Source organism: Chrysemys picta, chromosome 13 (assembly GCF_011386835.1).
Source record: "Chrysemys picta bellii isolate R12L10 chromosome 13, ASM1138683v2, whole genome shotgun sequence".
NCBI lineage: Eukaryota > Metazoa > Chordata > Testudines > Emydidae > Chrysemys > Chrysemys picta.
In genome coordinates, this window is record NC_088803.1 from 18057747 (window position 1) to 18084842 (window position 27096).

The 27096-nt window shown below is 55.1% G+C and overlaps 2 protein-coding genes across 3 annotated transcripts; one reads left to right on the plus strand and one right to left on the minus strand.

The window, feature by feature from the left end:
- Window positions 1-63: 63 nt before the first annotated feature.
- Window positions 64-26909, minus strand: LOC135975270 (uncharacterized). Of its 2 annotated transcripts, none has more exons than XM_065565564.1 (3): window positions 26806-26909; window positions 9717-9900; window positions 64-2739 (listed from the first exon to the last, which is right to left on the minus strand). In XM_065565564.1, exon 3 carries the CDS (start codon window positions 2726-2728, stop codon window positions 1697-1699), a length of 1032 nt encoding a protein of 343 aa, XP_065421636.1. In that variant the 5' UTR covers window positions 2729-2739; window positions 9717-9900; window positions 26806-26909; the 3' UTR covers window positions 64-1696. The 2 variants fall into 2 exon arrangements, with proteins under 2 accessions (XP_065421636.1, XP_065421635.1); XM_065565563.1 differs by having other exon boundaries at window positions 9717-10017; window positions 26806-26908.
- Window positions 23389-23736, plus strand: LOC135975162 (ribonuclease-like). The gene has a single exon (XM_065565214.1). The coding sequence runs from the start codon at window positions 23389-23391 to the stop codon at window positions 23734-23736; it is 348 nt and encodes a 115-aa protein (XP_065421286.1).
- Window positions 26910-27096: the final 187 nt, after the last annotated feature.

Below are 27096 nucleotides of genomic sequence, written 5' to 3' on the forward strand. Positions count from 1 at the left end.
GGCAATGAGTCCCAATTCCCTTCCCTCCAGCACACCTCCCGTTAAGTAACATTCACACGAACAAAAGGAAGAAACACGGCAGAAGCCACTTTATTTTTAAGCCTCGGATAATTTCATTGATACGAAGTTACTTATATGAAGTTGGAGTCTTTGGTCACAGCTTCTAGTAAAGACAAGCCCTCGAGAAAACTAATTCGTAGCCGGAAGTAACAACAGGCACAAAATAAAACTACACACAATCCTATGTGACTGAGAAAACACACTGAGGCCTTTCCCCACCCTTTTCCCTTTTCACTCTGTGATTTGTGCGGATCACTGAGGAGTGGTGGTCTCTGCCTGCTGTGTAAGGGTTACTTCCCAATCCCAGAGCTGTATTTTATGTCTAGGAGTGAGACACTGAACTCCTGTCTAAAATCCCAGCGTGCAGAGGAATAATCGCAGCCCTCCCTGAGCAAACCCCTTGTTCCCGTGTGACAGGAGAGTGGAACCAGAGTGACGTCTGCACTATGAAGTAGGGGTGTGATTTGCTCATGCACACATACTCGTGCGAGTGCAAATAGCAATGCATCTGTGTTAGCACGGGGAGTAGCAGTGGAGGCACAGTGGAGCTACGTTAAGTACAAACGTGCCTGAAACTGGTGTGTATGTTACTCCTGGGGGAATTCTGCACCACTGCACAATGCAGAATTTGCACAAAAATTAGTGTTGTGCACACAGAATTTCCTTTCCTCCCCCCACCAGAAATGGGCTGCAGAGCTGCTGGCCACCACTAGGGGTCACTGGACCCGGCAGAGCCCAGCTCGCACATAGAGGACATTGCCGGTAAGAGGCGGGGGAGGAACTGGAGGGTTCCCAGCAACTGCAGTTCCCCACACCCCATGTAAGAAGGAGGGAGTGTGCAGCAAACTCAGGGCCAGCGCAACCCATTAGGTGACTCCTGAGGAAGCTCCACACAAGCTCGGGACCCAGCATCAGGCTGTTTCTCCCTCTGGATTCCTGGGCTGTGGGGGGAGGGGGTGCAAGTGTCTGGGTGGGGAGTCTCTGCAGCTGGGCTCTGGGGCATCAGGCGTGCGGGTGTCTGGCCCCTCTGCTGGGCTCTGCCGGGGAGGGGGCAGAGAAACAGGGAGAATTTTTTTGTGTCCGTATTGTTACGGTATTTTGAAATAAATTATGAAAATAATTGAAACTGGTGTGATTATATAGTGTTATTTTGATAAATAAAATATGAGCTATTTTGCAGAATTTTAAAATATCGTGCCCAGCATTTTAAACTTTTTGGTGCAGAATTTTTAACTTTTTGGTGCAGAATCCCCCCAGGAGTAATTGTATGGGCTCAGCGTGGCTTGGCTGGGTGGGGAAGCTGCAGCATTGATCCTGCCAGTCAGAGTGAAAAAATGCTCTGTCTATGCTGGCTCAGGAAATGCGTTTCCAGCCATGTTAGCTGCAAACCCATTGGCAACAGGTTTTCTGGAAGCCCACAGTACGATCATTATGGTAGATCGCAGAGTTGTGTCTCTGTATTCCTAGCTGCTATTCCGAAGGACAGACTGGCCTCACTATACGCCCTGCACTGCAAAGCCAGGATGACTACTGTGAAATACTAACCCTAAATATACCCCCGACAACCCCAATTCTTAGCAATACCACAAGGCAGCGAGCGGGCTCTTAGGTATTCCTGGGGGCTCCCCATTTCAGATTACTGGTTAGAAGGCGGCAGGGGGACTTCAGTAGGTGGGTTTGGATTCTTGTTGAATTTCATGTCTCGGCAGAACAAAATGTTTTTCTTGCCCAGGCCCAGATGGTACTGCCATATGTAGATCTTCTCCTTTGGCTGCAGGGTCAGGCTGACAGACTCTTCCACGTCGGTGGCATCGCTCCAGTTTTCCTGCTCTGTGTTGACGCTTTTCCCGCCGTATTGAGTGGTGAGGGAGAACTGGTACTTGGCAATGGCTTCGGTGAGGGCTCCTGACTGGTATGACGCCGAGATGTTCACGCTCCAGTTGTGCTCTATGCTGCTCATCTTCTCCTTGTCATAGCCCACCTTCCTGGTGATCTTCTTGTTCCAGGTGATGGGCGTGTTGGAATCATTGGAGATGGTCTTGATGGCTTCCCAGGTGCCAAAAGCTGAACCCTGGGTGATAGCCAACCCACCAGGGAGGAAGTTGACCACGTCAGGGTGGAAGGAATAGGTTACATCATCCATGTTCTCGTGGAAATTGGTGGTTCGGTAATACTGGGTCCCCCATTTGTCATGGGGCTTGACGAAATAATAATAGTCCTTGATACCCCAGTAATAGAGGCCATCTCTGCAGGATGGGTGGAGGCTGTATTCAACAGCATCAGAATTGGTGTTCATGTTGGTGACCCTGCGGTAGACACCCTTGCTCTGGAAGATGATGTAGAAGTACCCAAAGGCTGAGAGATAATGGTCTCCTCCCTGGCAATTGGGGTGGAGATTGTAGACTACGGCTTCCGTGTCCATGTTCATGTTGAACACACGGCGATAAGCCCCTCCTTTGATGATGTAGAAGAGGTCATCCTGGTGGGCGAGATAGTGCTCCCCGCCCTGGCAGGATGGGTGCAGACTATACACGTTCAGATCTTTTCCTTCGTTGAAATTGGTCGACCTCATGTAGCAGCCCAAGTCTGAGCGAACTATGTAGTAATATTCGTTCACCCCGCAGAAATCGACCCCCGGGGCTTTGCTCTTGGGGACTATTGCAGGCATGGTGTTCGGCACTAGAAGATAAAATAGTTTCTTCCCATTAATTATTTTGCAATGCAGTAGCACCTGGAGCTGCTAGCTGAGATCCCTATTCTGCTAGGCATTTTCCATACACATAGTAAGTGAGGGTCCCAGCCAGAAGAGATTACGAGCTCCATAAACCAACATGGTGGGGCCTACAAACCCACAGTGGGCAGGAAAGGGTAAATGAGCTGCTGTGGGCTCCATCTACATCTGCAACATAAGAACATAAGAAAGGCCGTACCGGGTCAGACCAAAGGTCCATCTAGCCCAGTATCCTGTCTACCGACAGTGGCCAATGACAGGTGCCCCAGAGGGAGTGAACCTAACAGGCAATGATCAAGTGATCTCTCTCCTGCCATCCATCTCCACCCTCTGACAGACAGAGGCTAGGGACACCATTCCTTACCCGTCCTGGCTAACAGCCATTAATGGACTTAACCACCATGAATTTATCCAGTTCTCTTTTAAACTCTGTTATAGTCCTAGCCTTCACAACTTCCACAAGGAAGGACAGGTAAGGCGTTCCACAACGGTGGAACGCCTTACCTGTTGACTGTGTGCTGTGTGAAGAAGAACTTCCTTTTATTTGTTTTAAACCTGCTGCCTATTAATTTCATTTGATGACCCCTAGTTCTTGTATTATGGGAATAAGTAAATAACTTTTCCTTATCCACTTTCTCCACATCACTCATGATTTTATATACCTCTATCATATCCCCCCTTAGTCTCCTCTTTTCCAAGCTGAAGAGTCCTAGCCTCTATGATCTCTCCTCATATGGGACCCGTTCCAAACCCTTAATCATTTTAGTTGCCCTTTTCTGAACCTTTTCTAGTGCCAGTATATCTTTTTTGAGATGAGGAGACCACATCTGTACGCAGTATTCGAGATGAGGCGTACCATCGATTTATATAAGGGCAATAATATATTCTCAGTCCTATTCTTTATCCCCTTTTTAATGATTCCTAACATCCTGTTTGCTTTTTTGACCGCCTCTGCACACTGCGTGGACATTTTCAGAGAACTATCCACAATGACTCCAAGATCTTTTTCCTGACTTGTTGTAGCTAAATTAGCCCCCATCATATTGTATGTATAGTTGGAGTTATTTTTTCCAATGTGTATTACTTTACATTTATCCACATTAAATTTCATTTGCCATTTTGTTGCCCAGTCACTTAGTTTTGTGAGATCTTTTTGAAGTTCTTCACAGTCTGCTTTGGTCTTAACTATCTTTAGCAGTTTAGTATCATCTGCAAACTTTGCCACTTCACTGTTTACCCCTTTCTCCAGATCATTTATGAATAAGTTGAATAGGATCGGTCCGAGGACTGACCCTTGGGGAACACCACTAGTTACCCCTCTCCATTCTGAGAATTTACCATTAATTCCTACCCTTTTTCCCTGTCTTTTAACCAGTTCTCAATCCATGAAAGGACCTTCCCTTTTATCCCATGGCAGCTTAATTTACATAAGAGCCTTTGGTGAGGGACATTGTCAAAGGCTTTCTGAAAATCTAAATACACTATGTCCACTGGATCCCCCTTGTCCACATGTTTGTTGACCCCTTCAAAGAATTCTAATAGATTAGTAAGACACGATTTTCCTTTACAGAAACCATGTTGACTATTGCTTAACAGTTTATGTTTTTCTATATGTCAGACAATTTTATTCTTAACTATTGTTTCGACTAATTTGCCCGGTACAGACGTTAGACTTACCGGTCTGTAATTGCCGGTATCAACTCTAGAGCCCTTTTTAAATATTGGCATTACATTAGCTAACTTCCAGTCATTGGGTACAGAAGCTGATTTAAAGGACAGGTTACAAACCTTAGTTAACAGTTCCACAACTTCACATTTGAGTTCTTTCAGAACTCTTGGGTGAATGCCATCTGGTCCCGGTGACTTGTTAATGTTAAGTTTATCAATTAATTCCAAAACCTCCTCTCGTGACACTTCAATCTGTGACAGTTCCTCAGATTTGTCACCTACAAAAGCCGGCTCAGGTTTGGGAATCTCCCTAACATCCTCAGCCATGAAGACTGAAGCAAAGAATCCATTTAGTTTCTTCGCAATGACTTTATCGTCTTTAAGCGCTCCTTTTGTATCTTGATCATCAAGGGGCCCCACTGGTTGTTTAGCAGGCTTCCTGCTTCTGATGTACTTAAAAAACATTTTGTTATTACCTTTGGAGTTTTTGGCTAGCCGTTCTTCAAACTCCTCTTTGGCTTTTCGTATTACATTCTTGCACTTAATTTAGCAGTGTTTATGCTCCTTTCTATTTGCCTCACTAGGATTTGACTTCCACTTTTTAAAGGAAGTCTTTTTATCTCTCACTGCTTCTTTTACATGGTTGTTAAGCCACGGTGGCTCTCTTTTAGTTCTTTTACAGTGTTTCTTAATTTGGGGTATACATTGAAGTTGGGCCTCTATTATGGTGTCTTTAAAAAGCGCCCATGCAGCTTGCAGGGATTTCACTTTAGTCAATGTACCTTTTAACTTCTGTTTAACTAACTCCCTCATTTTTGCATAGTTCCCCCTTTTGAAATTAAATGCCACAGTGTTGGGCTGTTGAGATGTTCTTCCCACCACAGGGTTGAATGCTATTGTATTATGGTCACTATTTCCAAGCGGTCCTGTTATAGTTACCTCTTGGACCAGCTCCTGCGCTCCACTCAGGACTAAATCTAGAGTTGACTCTCCCCTTGTGGGTTCCTGTACCAGCTGCCCCATGAAGCAGTCATTTAAAGTATCGAGAAATTTTATCTCTGCATTTCGTCCTGAAGTGAAATGTTCCCAGTCAATATGGGGATAATTGAAATCTCCCACTATTATTGAGTTCTTAATTTTGATAGCCTCTCTAATTTCCCTTAGCATTTCATCATCACTATCACCGTCCTGGTCAGGTGGTTGATAATAGATACCTAATGTTATATTCTTATTAGAGCATGAAATTTCTATCCATAGAGATTCTATGGAACATGCGGATTTGCTTAAGAATTTTACTTCATTTGATTGTACATTTTCTTTCACATATAGTGCCACTCCTCCCCTCCCCCTCCGCACGACCTGTTCTGTCCTTCCGATATATTTTGTACCCGGAATGATTGTGTCCCACTGATTGCTCTCAGTCCACCAGGTTTCTGTGATGCCTATTATATCAATATCCTCCTTTATCACAAGGCACTCTAGTTCACCCATCTTAGTATTTAGACTTCTAGCATTTGTGTACAAGCACTTTAAAAACTTGTCACTATTTATTTGTCTGCCCTTTTCTGATGTGTCAGATTCTTTTTTATGTGAATGTTTATCATCTGATCTGGCCCCTACTTTATCCTCTTCCATCCTCTGCTCCTGACTATAACCTGGAGATTCTCTATCATTAGACTCTCCCCTAAGAGAAGTCTCTGTCCGAGCCACATGCTCCTCTGCAGCAGTCGGCTTTCCCCCATCTCCTAGTTTAAAAACTGCTCTACAACCTTTTTAATGTTTAGTGCCAGCAGTCTGGTTCCACTTTGGTTTAGGTGGAGCCCATCCTTCCTGTATAGGCTCCCCCCATTCCAGAAGTTTCCCCAGTTCCTAATAAATGTAAATCCCTCCTTTCTACACCATCGTCTCATCCACGCATTGAGACTCTGAAGCTCTGCCTGCCTACCTGGCCCTGCGCGTGGAACTGGGAGCATTTCTGAGAATGCCACCATAGAGGTCCTGGATTTCAGTCTCTTCCCTAGCAGCCTAAATTTGGCCTCCAGGACATCTCTCCTACCCTTCCCTATGTCATTGGTACCTACATGTACCACGACCACCAGCTCCTCCCCAGCACTACACATAAGTCTGTCTAGATGCCTCGAGAGATCCGCAACCTTCGCACCAGGCAGGCAAGTCACCATACGGTTCTCCCGGTCATCACAAACCCAGCTATCTACGTTTCTAATGATCAAATCTCCCAATACCTGCTTTTTCCTAGCAACTGGAGTTCCCTCCCCCGGAGAGGTAACCTCAGTACGAGAGGCAACCCCAGCACTGTCTGGAAGGAGGGTCCCAACTATGGGAAGGTTTCCCTCTGCTCCCGTTGACTGCTCTGCTTCCCTGGGCCTTTCATCCTCCTCAACAGCGCTGGGGCTGTCTGACCGGAGGTGGGACAATTCTACAGTGTCCCGGAAAGCCTCATCGACATACCTCTCTGCCTCCCTTAGCTCCTCCAGTTCCGCCACCCTGGCCTCCAAAGTCCGTACATGGTCTCTGAGGGCCAGGAGCTCCTTGCACCCGCCCACAGGGAAGGTAATCATACATGCTACACTCAGTGCAATAAACTGGATAGCCCCCACTCTGCAGCTGGGCTTCTGCCTGCATTGTCTCCTAGTTAATGAAGAGGTTGTTTAAAGCAAGAAGTTTTGAATGTAGTTTGGTTTATAGATTTTAAGGGGAATAAAGGGTATAAGATAGAACTGGCAAGGGACCCGTGCTCCCTTCCCACTCCCCTTCTAAACTCTCTTGCGAAACTCCCTGTTAGCAGCCCCTGCCCACTGATTAAGGCTCAGCCAATTACCAGAGGCTTCTAGCCTTCAGACCTTCCTTTGAAGCTCACAGCTTCCAACTGCCAGCCACAGCACACGGTCCTTCAAACAAACAACCAAACAAACAGGTGTCAGGCTTGGCACGAGGGGTTACAAGGGCAGAGCCCGGCTCAGTAGGGGCTGACTGGGAAGGAGAGCAGATTTCCAGTTCTTCCTGGGGCCAGGGACCGCTTGAGCAGCTGCCACAGGCCAGGCCCTCTCTGAGGGAAGGTATGCCCCATGCGGTGCTGTCGTTCTTTTGATTGGGTGCTGGTGACTTGTCTGAGGTTGTGGTGCCCTGCCCAAAGTGGATGACAGCTTAATAAAACCCCTTTGGTTTCTTTACACCTGACATAGGCCTTGGTAGTGGTTTGTCTGGGCTTGGGGGCCCAGCTCAGAGCTTGATTTTTGGGGGATATTTGCACTGACGACTCCCCGACGCTAGCTGGAGAATGGGAGGATCGGCGCTCCTGGAAAGCAAGCCGAGGTTACTTAATCAGGGGTCATGCTGGCAAATGTTCCCAACAAGATAAAGGAGCATTGTTCCTATGGTACCGGGGGGATATTGGCAGCATGGGCTATGGCTTAACCTTCGTTCCCCCATTGCTTGGGACTCCTCTTTCCCATCCCTTCAGGACCCCCCCTTCTAGGGGACCACCCTTCCCCAATCCCCTCAGGATCCCCCTTCCCAAGGACTCCCTATCCTATCTCATAGAACTGGAAGGGACCTTGAAAGGCCCCCCGTTCCCCAGTCCAGTGGTGAGCTGGAGCTGGTTTGCACTGGTTCGCGTGAACCGGTTGTTAAATTTCGAAGCAGTTTTAGAACGGTTGTTAACCTGCTTCCCTGCGAGGGAGCGCTGTGGCTTTGATGGGCTCCGGCCGGGATGTGATGTAATTCCTCCTCTGGCCGCCAGAGGCGCTGCACTGCGGGAGCTATGTGGGCCACCGCCTGGCCCTGGGCACGAACCCTGTTTTCTGCTGCTGCTCCTCCGACCCCTGGCTCTGAGGCTCCCGCTGCTGCCTGGTCCGTCCCCGGCTGCTCTGCTGGGCCTCGGCTGCATCCTGCTGCTCGGGCTGTTCCGAGCCGCTCTCCCCGTGAGTACCCGCCACCCTGCCCGCAGCCAGCCCCTGTCTCCAGCCAGCCCCGCATCCCCTGCCTGCAGCCAGCCTCTGCTGTACCCCCTGCCCTGCCCGCACCAGCCCTGCACCCCCTGCCCTCAGCCAGCCTCTGCCACACCCCCTGCCCTGTCTACAGCCAACCCCTGCCGCACCCCCCTGCGGCCCTGCCCGAAGCCAGCTAGCCCCACACCCCCCTGTCTCCAGCCAGCCCCGCACCCCCCTGCCCTGCCTGCAGCCAGCCCCTACCTCCAGTCAGCCCCCCACCCCCCCCGTCTCCAGCTAACCCCGCATCCCCTTGCCTCCAGCCAACCCCGCACCCTCCTGTCTCCAGCCAGCTCCGCACCCCCTGCCCTGCCCGCAGCCAGCCCCCTGCCTCCAGCTAGCCCTGCCCCACGCCCCTGTCTGCAGCTGGCCCCATGTCCACTGGTGCCCTGCAATTCCCAGGGCAGTAACTCTGCACACCTGCTTCAATGAGGGGGGAGCAGCTGGGACCCACACATGTGCACACCCTAGGGTGACCAGACAGCAAGTGTGAAAAATCGGGACAGAGGGTGGGGGGTAATAGGAGCCTATATAAGAAAAAGACCCAAAAATCAGGACTGTCCCTATAAAATTGGGACATCTAGTCACCCTAGCACACCCCCAGGGAGTGGCAGGGACCCACACATGTGAAATGGAGCTCATTTCTAGTTCAGGCCCATCTTTTTAAAAAGAACTTTAGGTAGGGTTAGCATACATCCGTATTTTCCTGGACATGTCAGGCTTTTTGGTTCTTAAATCGCCATCCGGGAAATACGGACGTATGGTAACCCCATTGGTACAAAAAATACATACTGTGGCACATCCCTTAAATCTGAACTTTTTATAGGGAACCGGTTGTTAAGATCTTGGCAGCTCATCACTGCCCCAATCCCCTCAGGATCTCCCTTCCCGGGGACTCCCCTTCCCCTCATCCCTTCAGGATCCCCCTTCCAGGGGACTGCCCTTCCCCTAATCCCCTCAGGGTCCCCCCTTCCAAGGAACCATCCTTCCCCTCAGAATTCCCCCTTTCCAGGGGCCCCCCTTCCCTCAATCCCCTCAGGATCCCCCTTCCCAGGGACCCCTCATCCCCTCAGGATCCCCTCTGCCCTGGGACCTCCTTCTCCCCCAGTTCCCTCAGGATGACTGACAGAAATATAGCCAATTGCTCTTGTGGATCAATATTAAAAAGTTTCATGTGCCCAAACAGCCAGGCGTAGCTAACCAGATGAATTGAAGCAAAGCAGCACAGGGAAGGACGGAAACATACATACCCCTTGTTGTCAAATGTCACCGATGTGGTGCTCTGCTCTGTTCAATGTTGATAACAGTCGTCTGCGTGTGTGTTCCCTCTGTGTGCTGCCCCGGCTCTGTGCAGATCGCTGGCGCAGCAGACCCCGAGAGAACCCCCAATGACCACAGACTCCGATAAGGTACGAAGGCACCCGGCCAGGTTTACTGTCAAACGAAACACAGTCTCTAGCTCCCCGGATCAGATGTCTACAGTTTTGCTAGTACATGTGTGTTCCTTGACAACGGACCGGCTCAGTCAGTGGCAGGATTTACCACTGCCCCCTAAACCAGACAGAGACAACGTCTCAGGGTAATTCTTATACATAGGTGCAAAAAAGTTACACATCACTCCTGACGTATTAAGGTGCAACCCCTCTATGCAGTAAGGTGCCGCCTCTCACCTTGTACATGTTGGTTTGAACATAACAACTCTATCCATCATATTACCCTTTTGCCTCTGTCTTTAGGATGGGTCAGCCTGTTCCTTGTTATCTATGTGGAATGTGCAAGTATTGGAGTGTTCTGGTACCATCCTAGCATATGTTTATATCTCTAGTGTTCAGTACCTTTTAGGTATGTGTATTTTTGCAACATCAGCCCTTTCCTTGCCAGCTTCTGTGAGCCTCTGGCTCACAGCTTAACTTTGCTTTATGTTAGTGTAAGGGGTCCCTTTACCAAAACTCAGCAGGGGTATTTTGGCTGGCTAGCTCCCAGGCCTAAAAGGAAGGGGAAGAGTCAATGGGAAATCAGGACCCTGAGACTGACAGTCCCCAGGAACAATGGGGAGAGGCCAGTGCTCCAGGTCAGCCTGATTGACAGGGTGGGCAGGCTAATGAGGGAGTCAGGAGCCCCGGAGGTTCCCATCCTGCAAGTGAGTTGGACTTGCCTGGAACAGAGTGGGGCTGAGCTAAGGAGAGAGCAGGGGCCCGAGCTGTGCTGGGGAGCAGAGCTGGGACAGCCAGAGGGGCCAGAAAAGCAGCCCAGGAAGCAGGTCAGTGCTGGGAGCAGAGTCACAGAAGCAGCCCAAAGAGCAGATCTGTGCTAGGAGCAGAGCTGCAGCAACCAGAGCCAGGGGGGCCAGAGAAGTAGCCCAGGGAGCTGGAGGCAGAGCAGCAGCAGCAGTCATCCTAAGGCACAGTGGAGCTGGAGCTGAGGCAGAGTGGTGAAGCTGAGGCTGGAGCAGTCCGGAGCCAGGTGTGGTGAGCAGCTCGGGGACAGCGAAGGGGACCCTGGGCAGCGGGCCCAGCCCAGGGAGATGCCCCCAGCCGAGACGCCTTGCAGGCCAGACTTGAAGGGGGATCGTAACCCCGACGGGACAGGGGTGATGCTGGGAAGAAGGGTCCTGACACCTAGAGCCTGAGAGCGTGTGGCCACCGCCAGAGCAAGTGTCCAACCCGCAGCATCCCTGCAGCACAGCCAGGGCCTGAGAATGAGGCCTGGGACGTGTGAGGAACAGACTGAACTGCCCTTACATTCCAGAGATGCTGTTTGTGATGCCCCATGCCACAGAGCAGGGTGACTTGTTTTCCTGTAACCTGTCCCATTTTTAACTTATTTTTTTTAAATGGTTGCTGTTTAATAAATTGTATTTGCTTTGAAGTGTATGTAATGATCAGGGGTCAGGGAAGCATCCAGTGCAGAGAGAGCACCCCAGAGTGGGGACACCCTAGCCCCTGCCTTACGTGACCACAACAAGGTTGGGGGTTGAGCCCCCCAGGAATCCTGGGCCCAGCCTTGTTGGGGTTACGAGGACTCTGCCACACAGGAGAGTGGAAGGGGAGTCCTCTAGGTCAGGCAGGGCTCTGGGTAAAGGAAGTGGAAGCAAGGACTCAAATCCTTTCACTAGCCTATTTCGCCGGGGTAGTATATAAGCCAGGAAAGTTCCCCACAATAGCGGGACCATTTCGCCGCTTACATTAGCAAAGTCTTGACCATTACTTTAGTTCAGGCCTCATACCGGGCCTCTGATATAAGGGTTTATGTTTCAGGGCCTCATCTTACTACACCCCTCCTCTTGGGAAGCAATTAATCTGGTGGCGTGTGCACTGTACACAGAAAATGTGCTGCACACACATTCATCTAGGAGGTCTTGTATTTATATCCACTAGCTGGAGGGGATGGCATACATCCCCCACCAGCCGTTACTTGTTGCATGCCTTTTCTGGCTCTGATTTGGTAACCACATTCCATACCAGACTGGACATGACAGCACTCCCTGCCTGTAGCAGGACACAACCCCAGTTTATCTTTGTCTTTGTTCCCTCCTGCCTTGTGAAATAGCTCAATGTGAGAGAACAGCACGGTGGGGGAAAAGCAGACCAAAACGATGAGGTTAGCACAGCATTAAGGTTTCTTGGTGCTATGTCGTCCTCTCGCAGAACATTTCGCTGGGCAAAATGAAATGTTCTGAAAAGCAGGCAATGAAAAGTTAAGATGCCAGCACAACCTTAACTCTGTCCTCTTTTAGCCAGGGCCGGCTTTAGGAAGTGCGGGGCCCAATTCGAACATTTTTAGCGGGGCCCCGGCAGGGATGACTAAAAAAAAAAATTCATGTAAAAAAAAGCCTTTCATTTCTTAGCAACCGGTTCCCTATAAAAAGTTCTGATTTAAGGGATGTGCCACAGTATGTATTTTTTGTACCAATAGGGTTACCATATGTCCATATTTTCCTGGGAGGAATTTATAAATTTTAAATTTTAAAAATTCCTCCCAGATTTTAAAAATTCCTCCCAGACGGCGATTTAAGAACCAAAAAGCCTGACATGTCCGGGAAAATACGGATGTATGTTAACCCTACCTAAAGTTCTTTTTTTAAAAAGATGGGCCTGAAGTAGAAATGAGCTCCGTTTCACATGTGAGGGTCCCCACCACTCCCTGGGGGTGTGCACATGTGTGGGTCCCAGCTGCTCCCTGCCCCCCTCATTGAAGCTTCCGGGAAAGGTGTGCAGGGTTACTGCCCTGGGAACTGCAGGGCACCACTGGACATGGGGCTGGCTGGAGGCAGGGCAGGGGCTGACTGGAGGTAGGGTCTGGCTGTAGGCAGGGGAAGGGGTGAGGGGCTGGCTGGAGACAGGGGTGTGTGCGGTGGGCTGGCTGGCTTCAGGCAGGGCCGCAGGGGTGTGTGGCATGGGTTGGCAGGGCTGGAGACAGAGGAGTGCGGGACTGGCTGGCTTCAGGCAGGGGTGTGCGGCAGGGGTTGGCTGGAAACAGGGCAGAGGGTGCGGGGCTGGCTACAGGCAGGGCAGGGGGTGCAGGGCTGGTGTGGGCAGGGCATATGTTGCAGGGCTGGTGTGGGCAGGGGTGTGTGTGGGGCTGGCTGGCTTCAGGCAGGGCTGCAGGGGGGTGCGGCAGGGGCTGGCTGTGGGCAGGGGGTGCAGGGCTGGCTGCAGGCAGTAGCAGGGCAGGGGGTGCAGGGCTGGTGCGGGCAGGGGGTGTGGCAGGGGCTGGCTGCGGGCAGGGGGTGCGGGGCTGGCTGGAGACGGGCTGGCTGGAGGCAGGGCAGGGGGTGCGGGGCTGGCTGCAGACAGGGCAGGGGATGTGGGGTTGGCTAGAGACGGGCTTGCTGCGGGCAGGGCAGGGGGTGTGGGGCTGGTGCAGGCAGGGGGTGCGGGTACAGCCCACCCTGTACGGTGAGTGCCCCCTCCTCCTCCCTCCTCCACCGGGGTAGCAGCAGCAGCAGCAGCCCGGGGCTTGGGGGCTATTTAAAGGGCCCGGGGCTCCCCTGCTTCCATGCCCCAGCCCTGTATATAGCCAAGGGAGCCCTCGGGAAGCGGCGGGGCTCCAACGGCTATTTAAAGGGCCAGGGCGGTAGAAGCAACAGGAGCCCTGGACTTTTAAAATAGCCCCCAGAGCTCCGCAGCCCTACCCCAGAGCTCCAGCAGTGGGGCTCTGGTGGGAATTTAAAGGGTCTGGGGCTCAAGCCCCTGCTGGGAGCCCCAGGCCCTTTAAATTGCCCCTTGGGGAAGCCGGGCCACCCTGGTACCGGGGCTTGGGCGTGGGGCCCTTTTAGGCGCGGGGCCTGATTCAGGGGAATTGGTTGAATTGGCCTAAAGCCAGCCCTGCTTTTGGCAATACCTAATACACCCCACTAATGTTTATTCTGCCAACCTGGTTCACCTCCATGTACAAACCCATTCACCCACAGGATTCCTGTTAAGGCTAGTAAAGGACAAAGTGGCATTAGCAGCATCATATTCCACTCAGTGTGGGCAGTATCCTTTTTACAAAAGTCCTATGGCCCGCCACTCCCGCAACCTGCAGCTATGCAATTCTCCATCTGGGTTCTCCCATCACTGACGTTAATCCACCTCCCCAAAGGGCACAGCTAGGGGAACGGAAGAATTCAGAATTCTCACTGTTCCATCTGGGGATTTTGATTTGTGTACAAATGCAAAGTCTTTGAGATTGCAACTCCATGGCATGGACACCCAGAGTTAGCCGAGGCAAACGAGGCTGCTACCTCATGCTCATCGGGTTAACAAAACGGAGCCAACCAGCGGCGAGGGTAACCTATAACGGAGGGCAGTACCGCATTGTTTCTAGTCACAACATCTATGTACTTGGGAGCCGCACATGTGACGCTGACTCTTTGTTCTACCGCCTGGGGACACACCGAGTAATAACCCCAGTCCCAATCTTTGACAATGACTCTATAATGGACAGGAAACCAGATCCCAGGAGAAGCTGGGAGAGTCTGTCCCAATCTTTAGCAGCATACATATCAGCCCCTTAACCAGGCCCCACTAACAGGGCGGGGCAAAGAGGGCAATTGCCCAGGCAATTTAAAAGGGCCTCCCATTCCCCCCCCCCCCCCCCCCCCCAGCTCAGGCCGGTGCGAAAGCAGCCAGGAAGGGGATGGAGCGGGAGGAACTACTGGCAGGAAGGAAGGAAGCAGGAAAAACAATGAACAGAGACATGGGGGTGGAGCACTGTAGCCTCCAGGGGGAGCTGGGAGCCTGGGCTCAGCAGCTGCTCCTTCCCCAGCTGGGCCTGTGCCAGGGACAGACTTTCATTGAAAGTCTTTGTGTGCCCAGCCCTGGGGGACTTTCTCTGGCTGGACTCAGCCCCGGGCTCTGCCGCCCCTGACCCGGAGCCATAGGCACCAGGTGCGGGAGAGAGCTGGGGCCAGCGCTGGGGCGGGCAGGGAGGAGGCGCTGCACAAAGGCCCCAGTAGCTGCAGGTCTTGTAGCCCCTGGGGAACACACCTGTGCAGGGCTGAGACAGCGATGGAGCCACTGCCCTCACGCTGCCCCCAGCTGGGGCAGGCTCTGCCCTGGGGCAGCGCTGGGGGCTCGGATGGGGTCAGAGCAGGCGGGACATAGAGGGGTTTCCCTCTGTGTGTCTGGGGGCAGGGAATGGGTCAGGCAGGGACGGGCTGGAAAATCAGCCAGAGATGGGGGGAGGGGAAAGACGGTGTGAAATGGTGCTGGGGGGGGGTTGAATTATCTCTGTGCAGCCAGGGACCCCCAGGGGCAGCCGAGCTGATGCTAGGGGGCCCCCCTCCGATTTGGCCACTTATCTCTCCAATAGTGAGAAAATTCTCCCCCATTTCTCCTGCTTATCACTGACGGTATAAAATCCAGGCAGGGTTCTCCCCTTTTCTCTCACGTTACTGACCCTTTCTCTAGTCTCCACCTCAGATTTTGCCCCTTTTCGCTCTAGTTCATCAATGTCAATTTAAAATCTCCTCAGATTTGGGATATTTTCCCATCCATTTGACCTGCAGCAAATTGTCTTTGGTAGGTGGGAAACTGTTACCCTGAGTCATACCCCAAATGGGAAGGGGGTTAGTGGGTGCAGCTTGCACAGCCTGGAGATGTGGCTGCCCGTTCTCTGCCAGCAACAAGGCATGGAATGGCCCAGGAAGGGTGAGGAGAAACGTCTGCAAATGGAGGCTGCCCAGGCCCAGGTTACTCACTCCTAGCTGCTGCCCCCCACAACTGCCCAGTGCAGCTCCCCGCCAGCCACTAGCTGATAGTCACCTGCCTACCCCTGCTGCTGCCCTCTCCCCACTGCTGGGGAGTTTTCCTGCTCCATACCCCCTCACATGCTGCCCATGTAGACTGGTGGTGGTGAGGAACTATTACGTTTGCTTTATTAATTGAACTTTCATATAAAGTCCCCCTGGGCCCTTTTAAATCGCCTGGGCGGGCTGCAGGGCTCCTGGGCACGTGTGGGGTGGTACCCCTGGCGGCGAAGGCAGCCAGGCGGGCGTGTGGAAGCCCTGGCCGTACTGGAAGAACGTGCCCAGCAGGGCAGCTGGAAGCAGCTTGCTAGGCACCAGCCAGCGCAGGCGCAGCACCACCCAAATGTTGGGTGGACCATGTCCGGGCGGGCACGGCTTATGCATGCGGCGTAAACCTCAGCCATCCCTTTCTAGGGGCCCCGTTGACTGTTCTGCCCTGGGGCCCAAAGTTGCTGTCTGCAGGCCCGCCCTTAACTTTAAGCCTAAAGGCTTACTCATGTTCAACAAATTAGCAACAGCATGGCAAAGGCCAACAATTCCTTAACCCACCAGATGTTACATGGTGGAGATGGAGAGATTCTTTTTACACTCGGACAGAGAGAACATATAAGGCTCTGATTACGTCACAAACTCTTAATTGTTGTCGCATTGATTGTGCTTTGTGGATTAAGATGCATGGTTACACAACAAAGGCCAACTCGAATGTTTTGCAATTTCCTCCATGCCGCAGGCCAGAACAGAAGCCAGTTTGTATGTGAGACTTTCTGAAGCGGTTGCTAGTGTCTAATGTAAGTGGTTGAAGGGAACTTCTACGTGAACTGCAAGTCGCATGCATATGCAACATGCTTTTCAGGGATTTTTGTCTCTGACTAGGTGTCTCTCTCAGTTGGACACTCTGGACAGAGTTCCAGGGTGGGTGGGGGGAGAACAGGTAGGTTGGAACCCAGGGGCCCTAGTTTCAGAGGCAGCCAGGCTGTGTGGCTGACCCTGGAGGAAGAGTGGGATCCCAAGGCACACTGAAGGGGTCCCTGCAAGGGACTGCTTAAAAGCTGGGGCATAGCACCATTTGTGTGGATCTGTGACAACAAGCCAGACTGGATATTGTGATCACTGAGTGTGACCTGCATAGAGCACAGTCCAGAGACCTTCCTCACAATAACTTCTAGCGCAGAGCGGTCAGAGAAACACCCAGGCTTGATTTTAAAATGGCCAGCAATGGAGAATCCACCACGACCCTGGGTAAATGGTTCTGATGGTTAGTGACTCTCACTACTAAAAATGTACCCCTTATTTCCAGGCTGAGTTTGTCTAGCTTCGATTTCCAGCTGTTGGATGGTGTTAGACCTTTCTCTGCTGGATTCAAGAGCCTGTTATCAAATATTTGTTTCCCACATAGGTACTTATAGACTGGGATCAAGTCACCCCTTAACCTACTCCTTGTTAAGCTAAATAGATTAAGCTCCATGAGTCTACTGCTAGAGGGCAGGTTTTCTAATCCTCTAATTATTCTCTTGGCTCTCCTCTGCACCCTCTTGTGGCATGTTCGCTTTACACGGAAGGTGCACGTCACATACATGCATCGGAGACTCCATGTGTTGGCAGCAGATCTGTTCACAGCCTCGAAGGCACTTGATTTGTCATGCACCCGTCTGTGCTTGTTCTGTGCCATTCCTGTGTGCGGTTTGGTAGCCCCACTCCGTACCGGTCGGGACATGAAAACACTCCCTACCCGTATCAAGACATAGCACTGATCTGTCTTGTCTTTGACAGGTTTTGTGCTTGCCAGTGTCAAAGCTGACGTCAGGTTGCAAAGGGTTCCGGAGTCTAGGTCAACTCGAGGGCACAGAGCTCCTCTAGCCCCCTATGGGCGCCTCCCCCCAGGCTCGGACTTAGGTGCCAAACTCCCAGAGGCTTGGCTCACACTCCTCTCCTTGGCCTCTCCCACTAGCTACCCCCAGTGGCTCCTCACCTAGGGCAATGGCTTTGGGAAATCCCACTCTGAGCCGCTATCTCTCTCCGCCCATCATAAAGGGAGCCTGGGCGACAAACGTAGCCTCGGTGGATCCCAGGGGGTTTCTAGGCACCTGAAAGTCAGGAGACATGACTGTCAGCATCCCAGCGCCAAAGTACCTCTGTGAATCTAGCCCTTACAGGCTAAAGGGGCCAAGCAGACAGAGAAAGGGTTATTAGCCCCCATTGCACAGGGGGAAACCGAGACACAGAGCAGCTAAGGCTGGCTTTGGTGATCCCAGTAAGATGCCCAAGTCCCATTGGAATACACTGGGATTTAGCCTGCAGACTCCTGAAGGGCATTTAAAAGTCCCATCCTAAGAGGGAATGAAACCCAGGTCTCCTAAATCCCAGTGGAGAAACTGAACCACAGCCCCAGCCTGCCACTGTCACTTGTTTGTCAGTTGTGTTATTGGTCCTGTCTCCCAGCCCCACCAGACTCAGACCACTAGACCCCACTCCTCTCCCAGAGCCAGGGCTAGAACCCAGGAATCCTGACTCCAGATGTCCCCCAATGTTCCTTTCACTCTCTTGCTAAGATTCTGATCTCAGCAGTCCCAGGATCAATCCGGAGTCACCCCTGAATGCAGTGGGGTCAGGGTTGGATTCTGCTCCCAGCCCCCGGGGTCATTCTGCAGTGACCCTCCCTCTGCATTTCCCCCCTGGCTGGAGTCTGTTCTCAGGTCACCCAATTCCCGGGGCTCCTGTCAGAGATGGATCCACTGCCAGCAGAACTAAGATAGGGTTACCATACGTCTGGATTTTCCCGGACATGTCCGGCTTTTTGGTCCTCTAATCCCCGTCCGGGGAGAACTGCCAAAAAGCCGGACATGTCTGGGAAAATAGGGAGAGGTCTTGGGGCTTGGGTCCGGGCTGGAGACGCTGGGGCTGGTGCCGCTTGACCAGGGCCAGTGCCGGGCCGGGGCCGGGCCCAGGCCCGAGCCGCTCGGCCAGAACCGGGGCCCAAGCCGAGCTGGGCCGGAGCCGCTGGGACTGGGGCTGGGGGTGCTCGGCCGGGGCCGGTGCCCCAGGGCCCGAGCCGAGCTGGAGTCGCTAGGGCCGGGGGTGGTCGGCCGGGGTTGGGGGTGGTCGGCCGGGGCCGGCACGCTCGGCCGGAAGTAGGGCCGGTGCCCCAGGATCCGAGTCGAGCTGGGCCGGAGACGCCGGGGCCAGAGCCTCTTGGCCAGGGCCGGCTGGCCGCCAGAGGGAGCCGGACTGGGCCGCGACTCCCCCGCTACCGCCCCAGCCCCAGCCCCAGCCCCAGCTTACCTGCTGCCTCCCTGTTTCAGGCTTCCCGCGAACATTTGATTCGTGGGAAGCAGGGGAGGGGGAGGAGCAGGTGGGCGGAGCGTTCAGTGGAGGAGGTGGAGTTGGGGTGGGACCGGGGCCCCGTGGAGTGTTCTCCTTTTTTTTATTAAAATATGGTAACCCTAACTAAGAGTCCTCGTCTCTCCTTCCCCTCTATACAGCCTGGCTGGGCAGCTGGGTATGGTGGGGTGGGAAGGGGAAGTTGCTCCCACTGAGGGCCCCAGAGACACTGGTGGGGGAGGGAGAGTAGTGCGGGAAGCAGGCACCAGACCGGGTGCTGTGGGGCGGTCCTCTCTCCACATGCCTGGCTCTGGCTGGGGTACCAGATCTGGGGTGGGGATTGGGGAGGGAACTCTCCCCTTCCCCCCTGCTCAGACTGGCAGGGCCCTTGGAGGTTTCCACCTCCCTCTGCAGCATGGGGTGCAGGGCGCCTGCTGGGATCACCTGGCCCTGTGTCACCTGCCAGGGCAGGGCCTCGGCACTGGGGACACCTCAGGCTCTGCCTCTGTCTCACAACAGCTGAGTATTTAGAGGGCTGCAATGCTGTAGCTGAACTGAAGGCACTGGGCTCAGCAAGGAGGGATGGGGGTGCAGTGTGCCAGACAAGAGCTCAGCACCTCTGGCCCTGGTAGTCATAGCCCTGGCACCTCCAGTCCTGGCAGTTCACAGCCCCGGCACCTCCAGGCCTGGCAGTTCATAGCCCCAGCATCTCTGGCCCTTAGCAGTTCATGGCCCCGGCATCTCCAGGCCTGGCAGTTCATGGCCCTGGCACCTCCAGGCCTGGCAGTTCATAGCCCCAGCACCTCTGGGCCTGGCAGTTCACAGCCCCGGCATTTCTGGGCCTGGCTGGGCTGAGCCCCAGCATCTCTAGACTTGCTGTGTCAGTTATGAATGTAAAATAATTGCTCGAGCTCAGGCACCTCTTTCATTACAAATTAAGCACTCCTCTGATGTGTCCTATTGGACAGGGGGAAACCGGGCTGGCTGGGCTGAGGGGCGATCCATGGGGGAGCAGGGGTAGATCAGGCTGGCTGGGACGAGGGGCCAATTTGGGTGGGGGGGCAGGGAGATGAGTCTAGATGGGCCGTGGGAGGCAGTGATCCACGTAACAATGGGCTGGAGAAGCTAGGCTGCAGGAGAGAGAAGTTGGAAGGAGGCCCCTGGCAGTCAGTCTGTGTGCACAGGGCTGGAATGCCCAGCTGCCGGTCCAGCATAACTAGTTCCCTGAGAAAAGAGCCCACACAGTGTTAGGGACACTGTGTCCTTGTGTTACCAGCTTACAGTTCATGAACCAGGCGGGGAGAGGATGGACAAACTGGGCCAGTGGGCTGACCTGGGCCAAGGGGTAGGGATAGGCCAGGCTGGCTGCACTGATGGCTGCTGCAGTTCTAGCAGCCAGGCCTGCCCCGCTCTGTGGCTAGGGTCTCTGCCTCTCTCGCTGGAAGTGTGTGTGTGCGTTTGTGTTTGGGTAGGGCCGAGGGTGGCGTGTAGATGGGTGTGTGTGTACTGGTGTGTGGCATCTGTGGATGGGGCTGTCTGGGTGTGTGTCTAGATGGATGTGTGTGTGTTAACCTGGCATCATTCCCTTCTCTGCACACCATTACGACACCCCACGTGGGAGCAGGGCTCTTGGGGTAACAGCGGGGAACGAGCAGCCATTGGCACATCCCGTTGCCCGGTGGAGTTACCAACCGTTAGCCCATTGCACCATCCCGGGTTGGGAAACTTCCCCTGTGTGTGCAGAGTTTCCCCGCCCCCCCATCCCAGGGAGAACAGCCTGCCCCAGACCACAGGCAGGGATTCAGCAACATCCCAACCACCAATCAACCCCAGGCGAGCCAGTGGGGCTGGGCAGCACAGGACAGGTCCTTGGGCCTCGCTCCCTGCCCGGGATGGGCTGGGGCTGGTCCAGGCTGATGGAGTTAGGGGCAGCCCCATTAGGGCCAGATCTGGGCCTGCCCTGGGACTGGGAGGTGTCAAAACCCCATAAGCACCAGGGGACACTGCACGGTGAATGGGACAGGAGCTGGCGCAGAGGGGCTCAGCAGAGCCCCCATAGCCAGTGCTAGTGGAGAGAGGTGGCTGGGAACCAGCCCCTGGAGTCAGTCCTTCCTTGGTCGTTATCTGGTCAGGGGGATAAAACAGAAGAAACAGAGCGTCAGACTGGACAGTGTATCCAGCCAGCTTGGTCTGCCCCAGAGCCCCCTGGGCCAAGCCAGCACGTCCCACCCTGGATCCCCCTGGACCCAGCCAGCCCCGGATTCTCCTGGGCCCAGCCAGCCCAGCCTGTCCCGGATCCCCCCTTGGCCCAGCCAGCTCGGCCAGCCCCAGATCCCCCTGGGCCAGCCAGCCCAGTCCCCCTACTCCAACAGGACACATCAGGGGATCAGATGGTGACAAGGTCAGCTGGTGAGAAAGCCCCAGAGCAGCCAGACACAGAGACCAATGCACCCCCGGCCTCAGAGTGACATACACACACTGAGAGCACACACATACCCAGACACGTGTATTCACACATGCCTACACACGCGCTTTACAAATATGCATACACACACACACACACATGTACCCTGCACAGATATACACACTGCTCACAGATATACACACAACACACACAGACTTGTAGACAAACACACTCCTACACACTGCACACACACCGCAGGGAGCAGGACAGAAACCCAGGAGCAGGGGCGGCTCCAGACACCAGCGCAGCAAGCGCGTGCCTGGGGCGGCAAGCCGTGGGGGGCGGCCTGCCAGTCGCTGTGAGGGCGGCAGTCAGGCGGCCTTCGGTGGTATGCCTGCGGGAGGTCTGCCGGTTCTGCGGCTTCGGCGGCAATTCGGTGGTGGGCACGCTGAAGGCGCTGGACTGGCAGATCACCCACAGAAACGCCGCCGAATCCGTGTGACTGCTGTGCTTGGGGCGGCAAAAAACATAGAGCCGCCCTGCCCAGGAGAGATGCCAAGAAGCCCCAGGCAGTCCCTGGTCCCCCATGTTCCTTCCAGCCCTAGTCCTAACCCCAGGCCCTGGGGCTCAGCACCCATCTCCCACTGGCTCCGATGGGCATGGGTGTCTCCAGCAGCCAGGCCTGCCCATCCCCTGGCTGGGTTGCTGCCCGTTGCCATGCCCAGGGACCGGCGCAGGGAACCTGGACAGGGACTGACTGGGGCAGCGGGTTGTGGTTATGGGGTAACCAGGGCACCCAATAAGGGAATAAACCTGTAGCAGGGTAGATTCACTGGCGCACCTGGGTCAGAACTCCTGGTTCCATCCCCAGTCTGGGAAGGGAGTGGGGTCTAGTGGGTTAGAGGAGTGGGGCTGGGAATCAGGACTCCTGGGTTCCATTCCCATCCTTGGGGAAACACTGGGCTGAGGATCACAGGGGCAGGTGCAACAGGCACTGGAGCTGTGGGGTTCTCAGTGTCTCAGCATCCTGCCCTGTGCCCATTTCCCCCGTAACTCCCTGCCCCACCTGGAGAAGGAGACTCAGGGACACTCATCTCTGATGGGAGCCCCAGAACTTGGGTGAGCTGAGAGCAGAGCCCAGCCATGGGGGAAAAGCAAAGGAAGGGTCACTGCAGATTGACCCTGGGGGGCTGGGAGCAGAAGCGGATCCTGACTCACTGCACTCAGGGGATGACTCTGGATTGATCCCCAGAGCAGCTGAGACCACATTCTTGGCAAGAGGGTGAAAGTCAGATTGGAGAACAGCTGGAACTCAGACTCCTGGGTTCTATCACAGGTTCTGGCAGAGGAGTGGGGTCTAGTGGTTTGAGCAGGGTGGTGGTGGTGGAGGGGAGGGGGGGACTGGGAGTTAGGACAATGGACGCATTACAGAGAAAGCAGTAATGCTGACAGTTCAGTTTGTGGCCGGATGCTCTGCTAGGCGTGGTTCTTCACGGGGGTTTAGGAGCCCTGGGGTTCATTCCCTGTTTCTTAGGATGAGGATTTCCAAGGGCCCCCCGGAGTCTGCAGGCCAAACCCTGGGGTGTGTCCATGGGACTTGGGCCCCCAGAGGGAGCTGAAGAACCCAACTGGAACTTCGCTCTGCTCAGTTTCCCCACCTGTAACCGGGGGGAAGAAGAACCCTTTCCTTCCCTGCTTCCTGCGCAGCGTGAGCTCTGCCTGCATTTCACTCTGTGCCTGGGACACTCAAAGCTGAAAGGGGCCCTGATCTCGTCCGTGCAGCACCTGGCACAATGGGGGCCCCGATCTCGGTCAGGGTAATGAGGCTTTAGGGATAGAATGGACTGGCAGGGGGAGGGGTTCAGGCCGAGGAGGTTCCATGAAGGAGGCAGATCCCCACCCCGCACTGTCTCCATCCATTTCCCCCCTCTCCCCAGTTCAGGTCAATCCAGTGACAGACACTGCCATGGTGCCGAGGGGATCCTGCCCCTTGCTCTTCTTGACCCTCATCCTGCTGGCCGCCTGCCTGGCCCAGTTCAGACCGCCCAACAGCTTCCAGTGGTTCGTGAGAGAACAAGTTGATTTCCCCAAGACCAGCGCCACCAATGACCATCGCTACTGCAACGTCATGATGCCACGCTGGAACTTGACCACCCCTTTCTGCAAATCCACCCACACCTTCACCCACGCCCCTGCCAGCCAGCCCCAGGCCATCTGCGGCCATGGTGGGACATCTCACAGATGCTACCACTGTGACAGTAAGTCAGGCTTCTGCTTCACCACCTGCCGGGTGGTGCCTGCCTGTACGTACTGAGGCAGAGCCAACACCAACAGGATCCGCCTGACCTGCAGCCAGGGAAGGCACATGAGCTTTGACAGAGTCCTGTAGAGCCCAGGTGCTGACCATGGGTAGGGGGTCCCCTGCTGCCCCTTTCGCTCCTGGACAGCCCTCTGTTGCTGCGGGCTCTTCTGTCCCGTCCCTGCCCCTCCTGGACAGCACCCACGATAGGTCTCCACAGGGACATTCAGCATCTCCCCTTATCCCACAGGCCGGCAGCTTGGGGCCTGCGGGAGGGTTTCCCACACTGGGTGCCCAGTTCCCATCCACACAAGTGAAAATGCAGGCACCCAGCCCCCACGACTGGCACTGAGACTCTCAGCCTGAGCCCAGCGCCCACCTCGCTGGATGCCCATCATACAGTACAGCCACCCCTTCCTATCCCATGTCCATTGGGTATCGGGGGCAGGTTGTGGGGAGAAGATTGTCCCAGGCGGGGACCTGGAAGCTGTCACTGAGTTTTGTTTCATTGCTGCTTCTTGCAATAAAACACTTTCCTGCCAATGCAGAACCAGTTGGTGTGTTTGGGGATCTGGGGGCATTTTAGGGCTCTCAATGGGGCCTGTTTGCCTTGCTGAGCCTGACGCTGAGCTGTGAGGTGTGGAATGATAAGGAAAAACTTCAGGAAGAAACAAAACCCGTAGAGGGAGGGGTGTCCTGTTTAGGGTACAGACAATGGGGTCAGGAGGTGTCACGGGGGGACTGAGACGCACCCTGATCCTTCCCTGAGGAGACAAATCTCAGCTTGGCCTGTCTCTGAAAGGAGGATCCCAGCCAGCATGTCTGGACAGTGCTGCAAAGACTGTGGGTGGGAAAACTTCATCAGTCAGGAACGTGTCCACTTAGCTCACTCTCGGCTCTACCAGGTGGACTCTGGGTTTAGTTCCCACATAGTCTTTTGTTTCCAGTACTTTTCCTTGCGATTCCACCAATCGCCCCCTGGATTAAATAAACTTCCCCTGGATTTCAGTGTAACCCACACCAGCGTTGTGCGTCCAGGGGGCGGTGTCGGAGAGGGGCCTGAGGAGCTGGGGCCCTGTCCCTCTGCCGGCAGTGGGTCTGTGAATGCCGTGTGTGCCGTGGAGCCGAGGCTGGGCACCGCAGAGGGACGCTCGGGGGTTGGCGTGTGCCTGTTGCTCCAGAAGAACGGCCAGACTGGGTCAGACCAACAGGCCAGAGGTCTGTCTCTGACAGCGGCTGGTGCCAGATGGTTCAGGGGGAATGAACAGACCAGGGCAATTATCGAGTGATCCATCCCCTGCCAGCCAGGCCCATCTTCTGGCTTCTGCTCACCCGCATAGGGACAGCGGCGCCCACGTACACCGAGAGGGGCGGGTTTGAGTCACCTGTGGCCAGTGGATTCGGGTAGCTGCCCCCAGCTGGCACAGACCCTCCTGCTAAGGGTAGAGGGTGGCTCACGGCCCTGGGCACCCTGGTGTGGGGCAAAGTGGGAACAGAGGTGCACACAGCACCTGGCAGGAGTAGGGAATGAGGGACCCTAGTATGGAGAGAGGGCACTGGGGGCACATGGAGGCCCTGGCAGGGAAGAGATTGGAGGGAGATGCGAGGACCTCTGGCGGGTAAGGGCTCTGGGGTTATTAAAGCTTCCCCTGTGTGTACAGGGTTTTCCCAGCCGTCACATGACAGCAGCCTGCCCCAGACCGCAGGGAGCTAGAGGGGATCGTGTCCGACACCTGCGACATCCCAACCACCAACTGACACCCAGCGAGCCAGAGGGGCTTTGGCAGGGTGGGGCGGGCACTCGGGAGTTGCTCCCTGGTCAGGATGGGGTGGGGCCCAGATCTGAGCCAGCCCTAGGACTGTGGGGGTGTCAAAGGCCCGAACCTGTAAGCACCGGCGGACACTGCAGGGGGGATGGGACAGGAGCCGGCACAGAGTTGGCCTGGCAGGGCCCCCACAACCGGTGCCAGTGCAGAGGGGTGGCTGGGAACCGGTCCTGGAGCCAGCCCCTCCCTGGCCGTTATCTGTGGTGTCTGGGTTGTTCAGGGGGAAAAGACAGAGAAGAAACAGAGCCTCAGACTGGACAGTGTATCCAGCCATCCCGGCCTGTCCCAGATAATCCTGGGCCCAGCCAGCCCAGCCTGCCCCGGATCCCCCTTGGCCCAGCTGGCCTGGTTTGCCCCAGATCCCCTCTGGGCCCAGCCTCCCCTACTCCAACAGGACACATCAGGGGATCAGATGGCGACACGTTCAGCTGGTGAGAAAGCCCCAGATCAGCCAGACACAGGGACAAATGCACCTCGGGCCCAGAGTGACACACAGACACTGACAACACACTGACACACACACACACATGAGCACACATGCATACTGGGGTTGCCAAATTTCTACTCACACAAAACTGAACACCCTTTCCTTGCCCCCTGCCCTGCCCCTTCTCCAAGGCCCTGACCCCGCTCACTCCATCCCCCCGTCTCTCGTTCTCCCCACCCTCACTCACTCGCTCATTTTCACTGTGCTGGCTCAGGGGGATGGGGTGTGGGAGGGGGTGAGGGCTGGGGTTGTGGGCTCTGGGCTGGGGCCAGAAATGAGGGGTTCAGGGTGCAGGAGGGGGCTCCAGGCTGGGGCAGGGGGTTAGGGTGCAGGGGGGGTGAGGGATCTAGCTGGGGGTGTGGGCTCTGATGTGGGGCTGGGGATGAGGGATTTGGGGTACAGGAGGGGGATCAGGGATGGGGCAGGGGTTGGAGTGCGGGGGTGTGTGTGACGGCTACAGCTGGGGTTGCAGACTCTGGGGTGGGGCTGGGGATGAGGGGTTTGGGGTGTAGGAGGGTGCCCCAACCTGGGACTGAGGGGTTTGGAGGGCAGGAGGGGGATCAGGGCTGGGATAGGGGGTTGGGACACGGGGCCGGGGGAGTTAGGGCTCCGGCTGGGGTTACAGGCTCTGAGTAGGGCTGGGAATGAGGGCTTTGGGGTGCAGGAGGGTGCTCCAGGCTGGGACTGAGGGGTTCGGAGGGGGATCAGGGCTGGGGCAGGGGGTTGGGGTGCAGGAGGGCGTCAGGGGTGCAGGCTCCGGGCAGCGCTTACCTCAAGGAGCTCCCAGAAGCAGCAGCATGTCTCCACTCTGGCTTCTATGTGGAAGCATAGTCAGGTGGCTCTGTGTGCTGCCCTGTCTGCAGGCGCCACCCCCGCATCTCCCATTGCCCGTGGCTCCTGGCCAATGTAAGCTGAGGGGGCGGTGCTTGGGGCGGGGGCAGCGTGCGGAGCCCCCTGGCTGCCACTAAGCGTAGGACCCGGAGGGAGGACATGCTGGCTGCTTCCGGGGAGCCGCGCGGTGGGGAGGCTAGCAGGGAGACTGCCAGCCCTGCTGCGTGGTAC

Coding starts and splice junctions, on each gene's coding strand:
- LOC135975270 (XM_065565564.1), bottom strand. CDS start 2,728: ATGCCTGCAATAGTCCCCAAGAGCAAAGCCCCGGGGGTCGATTTCTGC.
- LOC135975162 (XM_065565214.1), top strand. CDS start 23,389: ATGGTGCCGAGGGGATCCTGCCCCTTGCTCTTCTTGACCCTCATCCTG.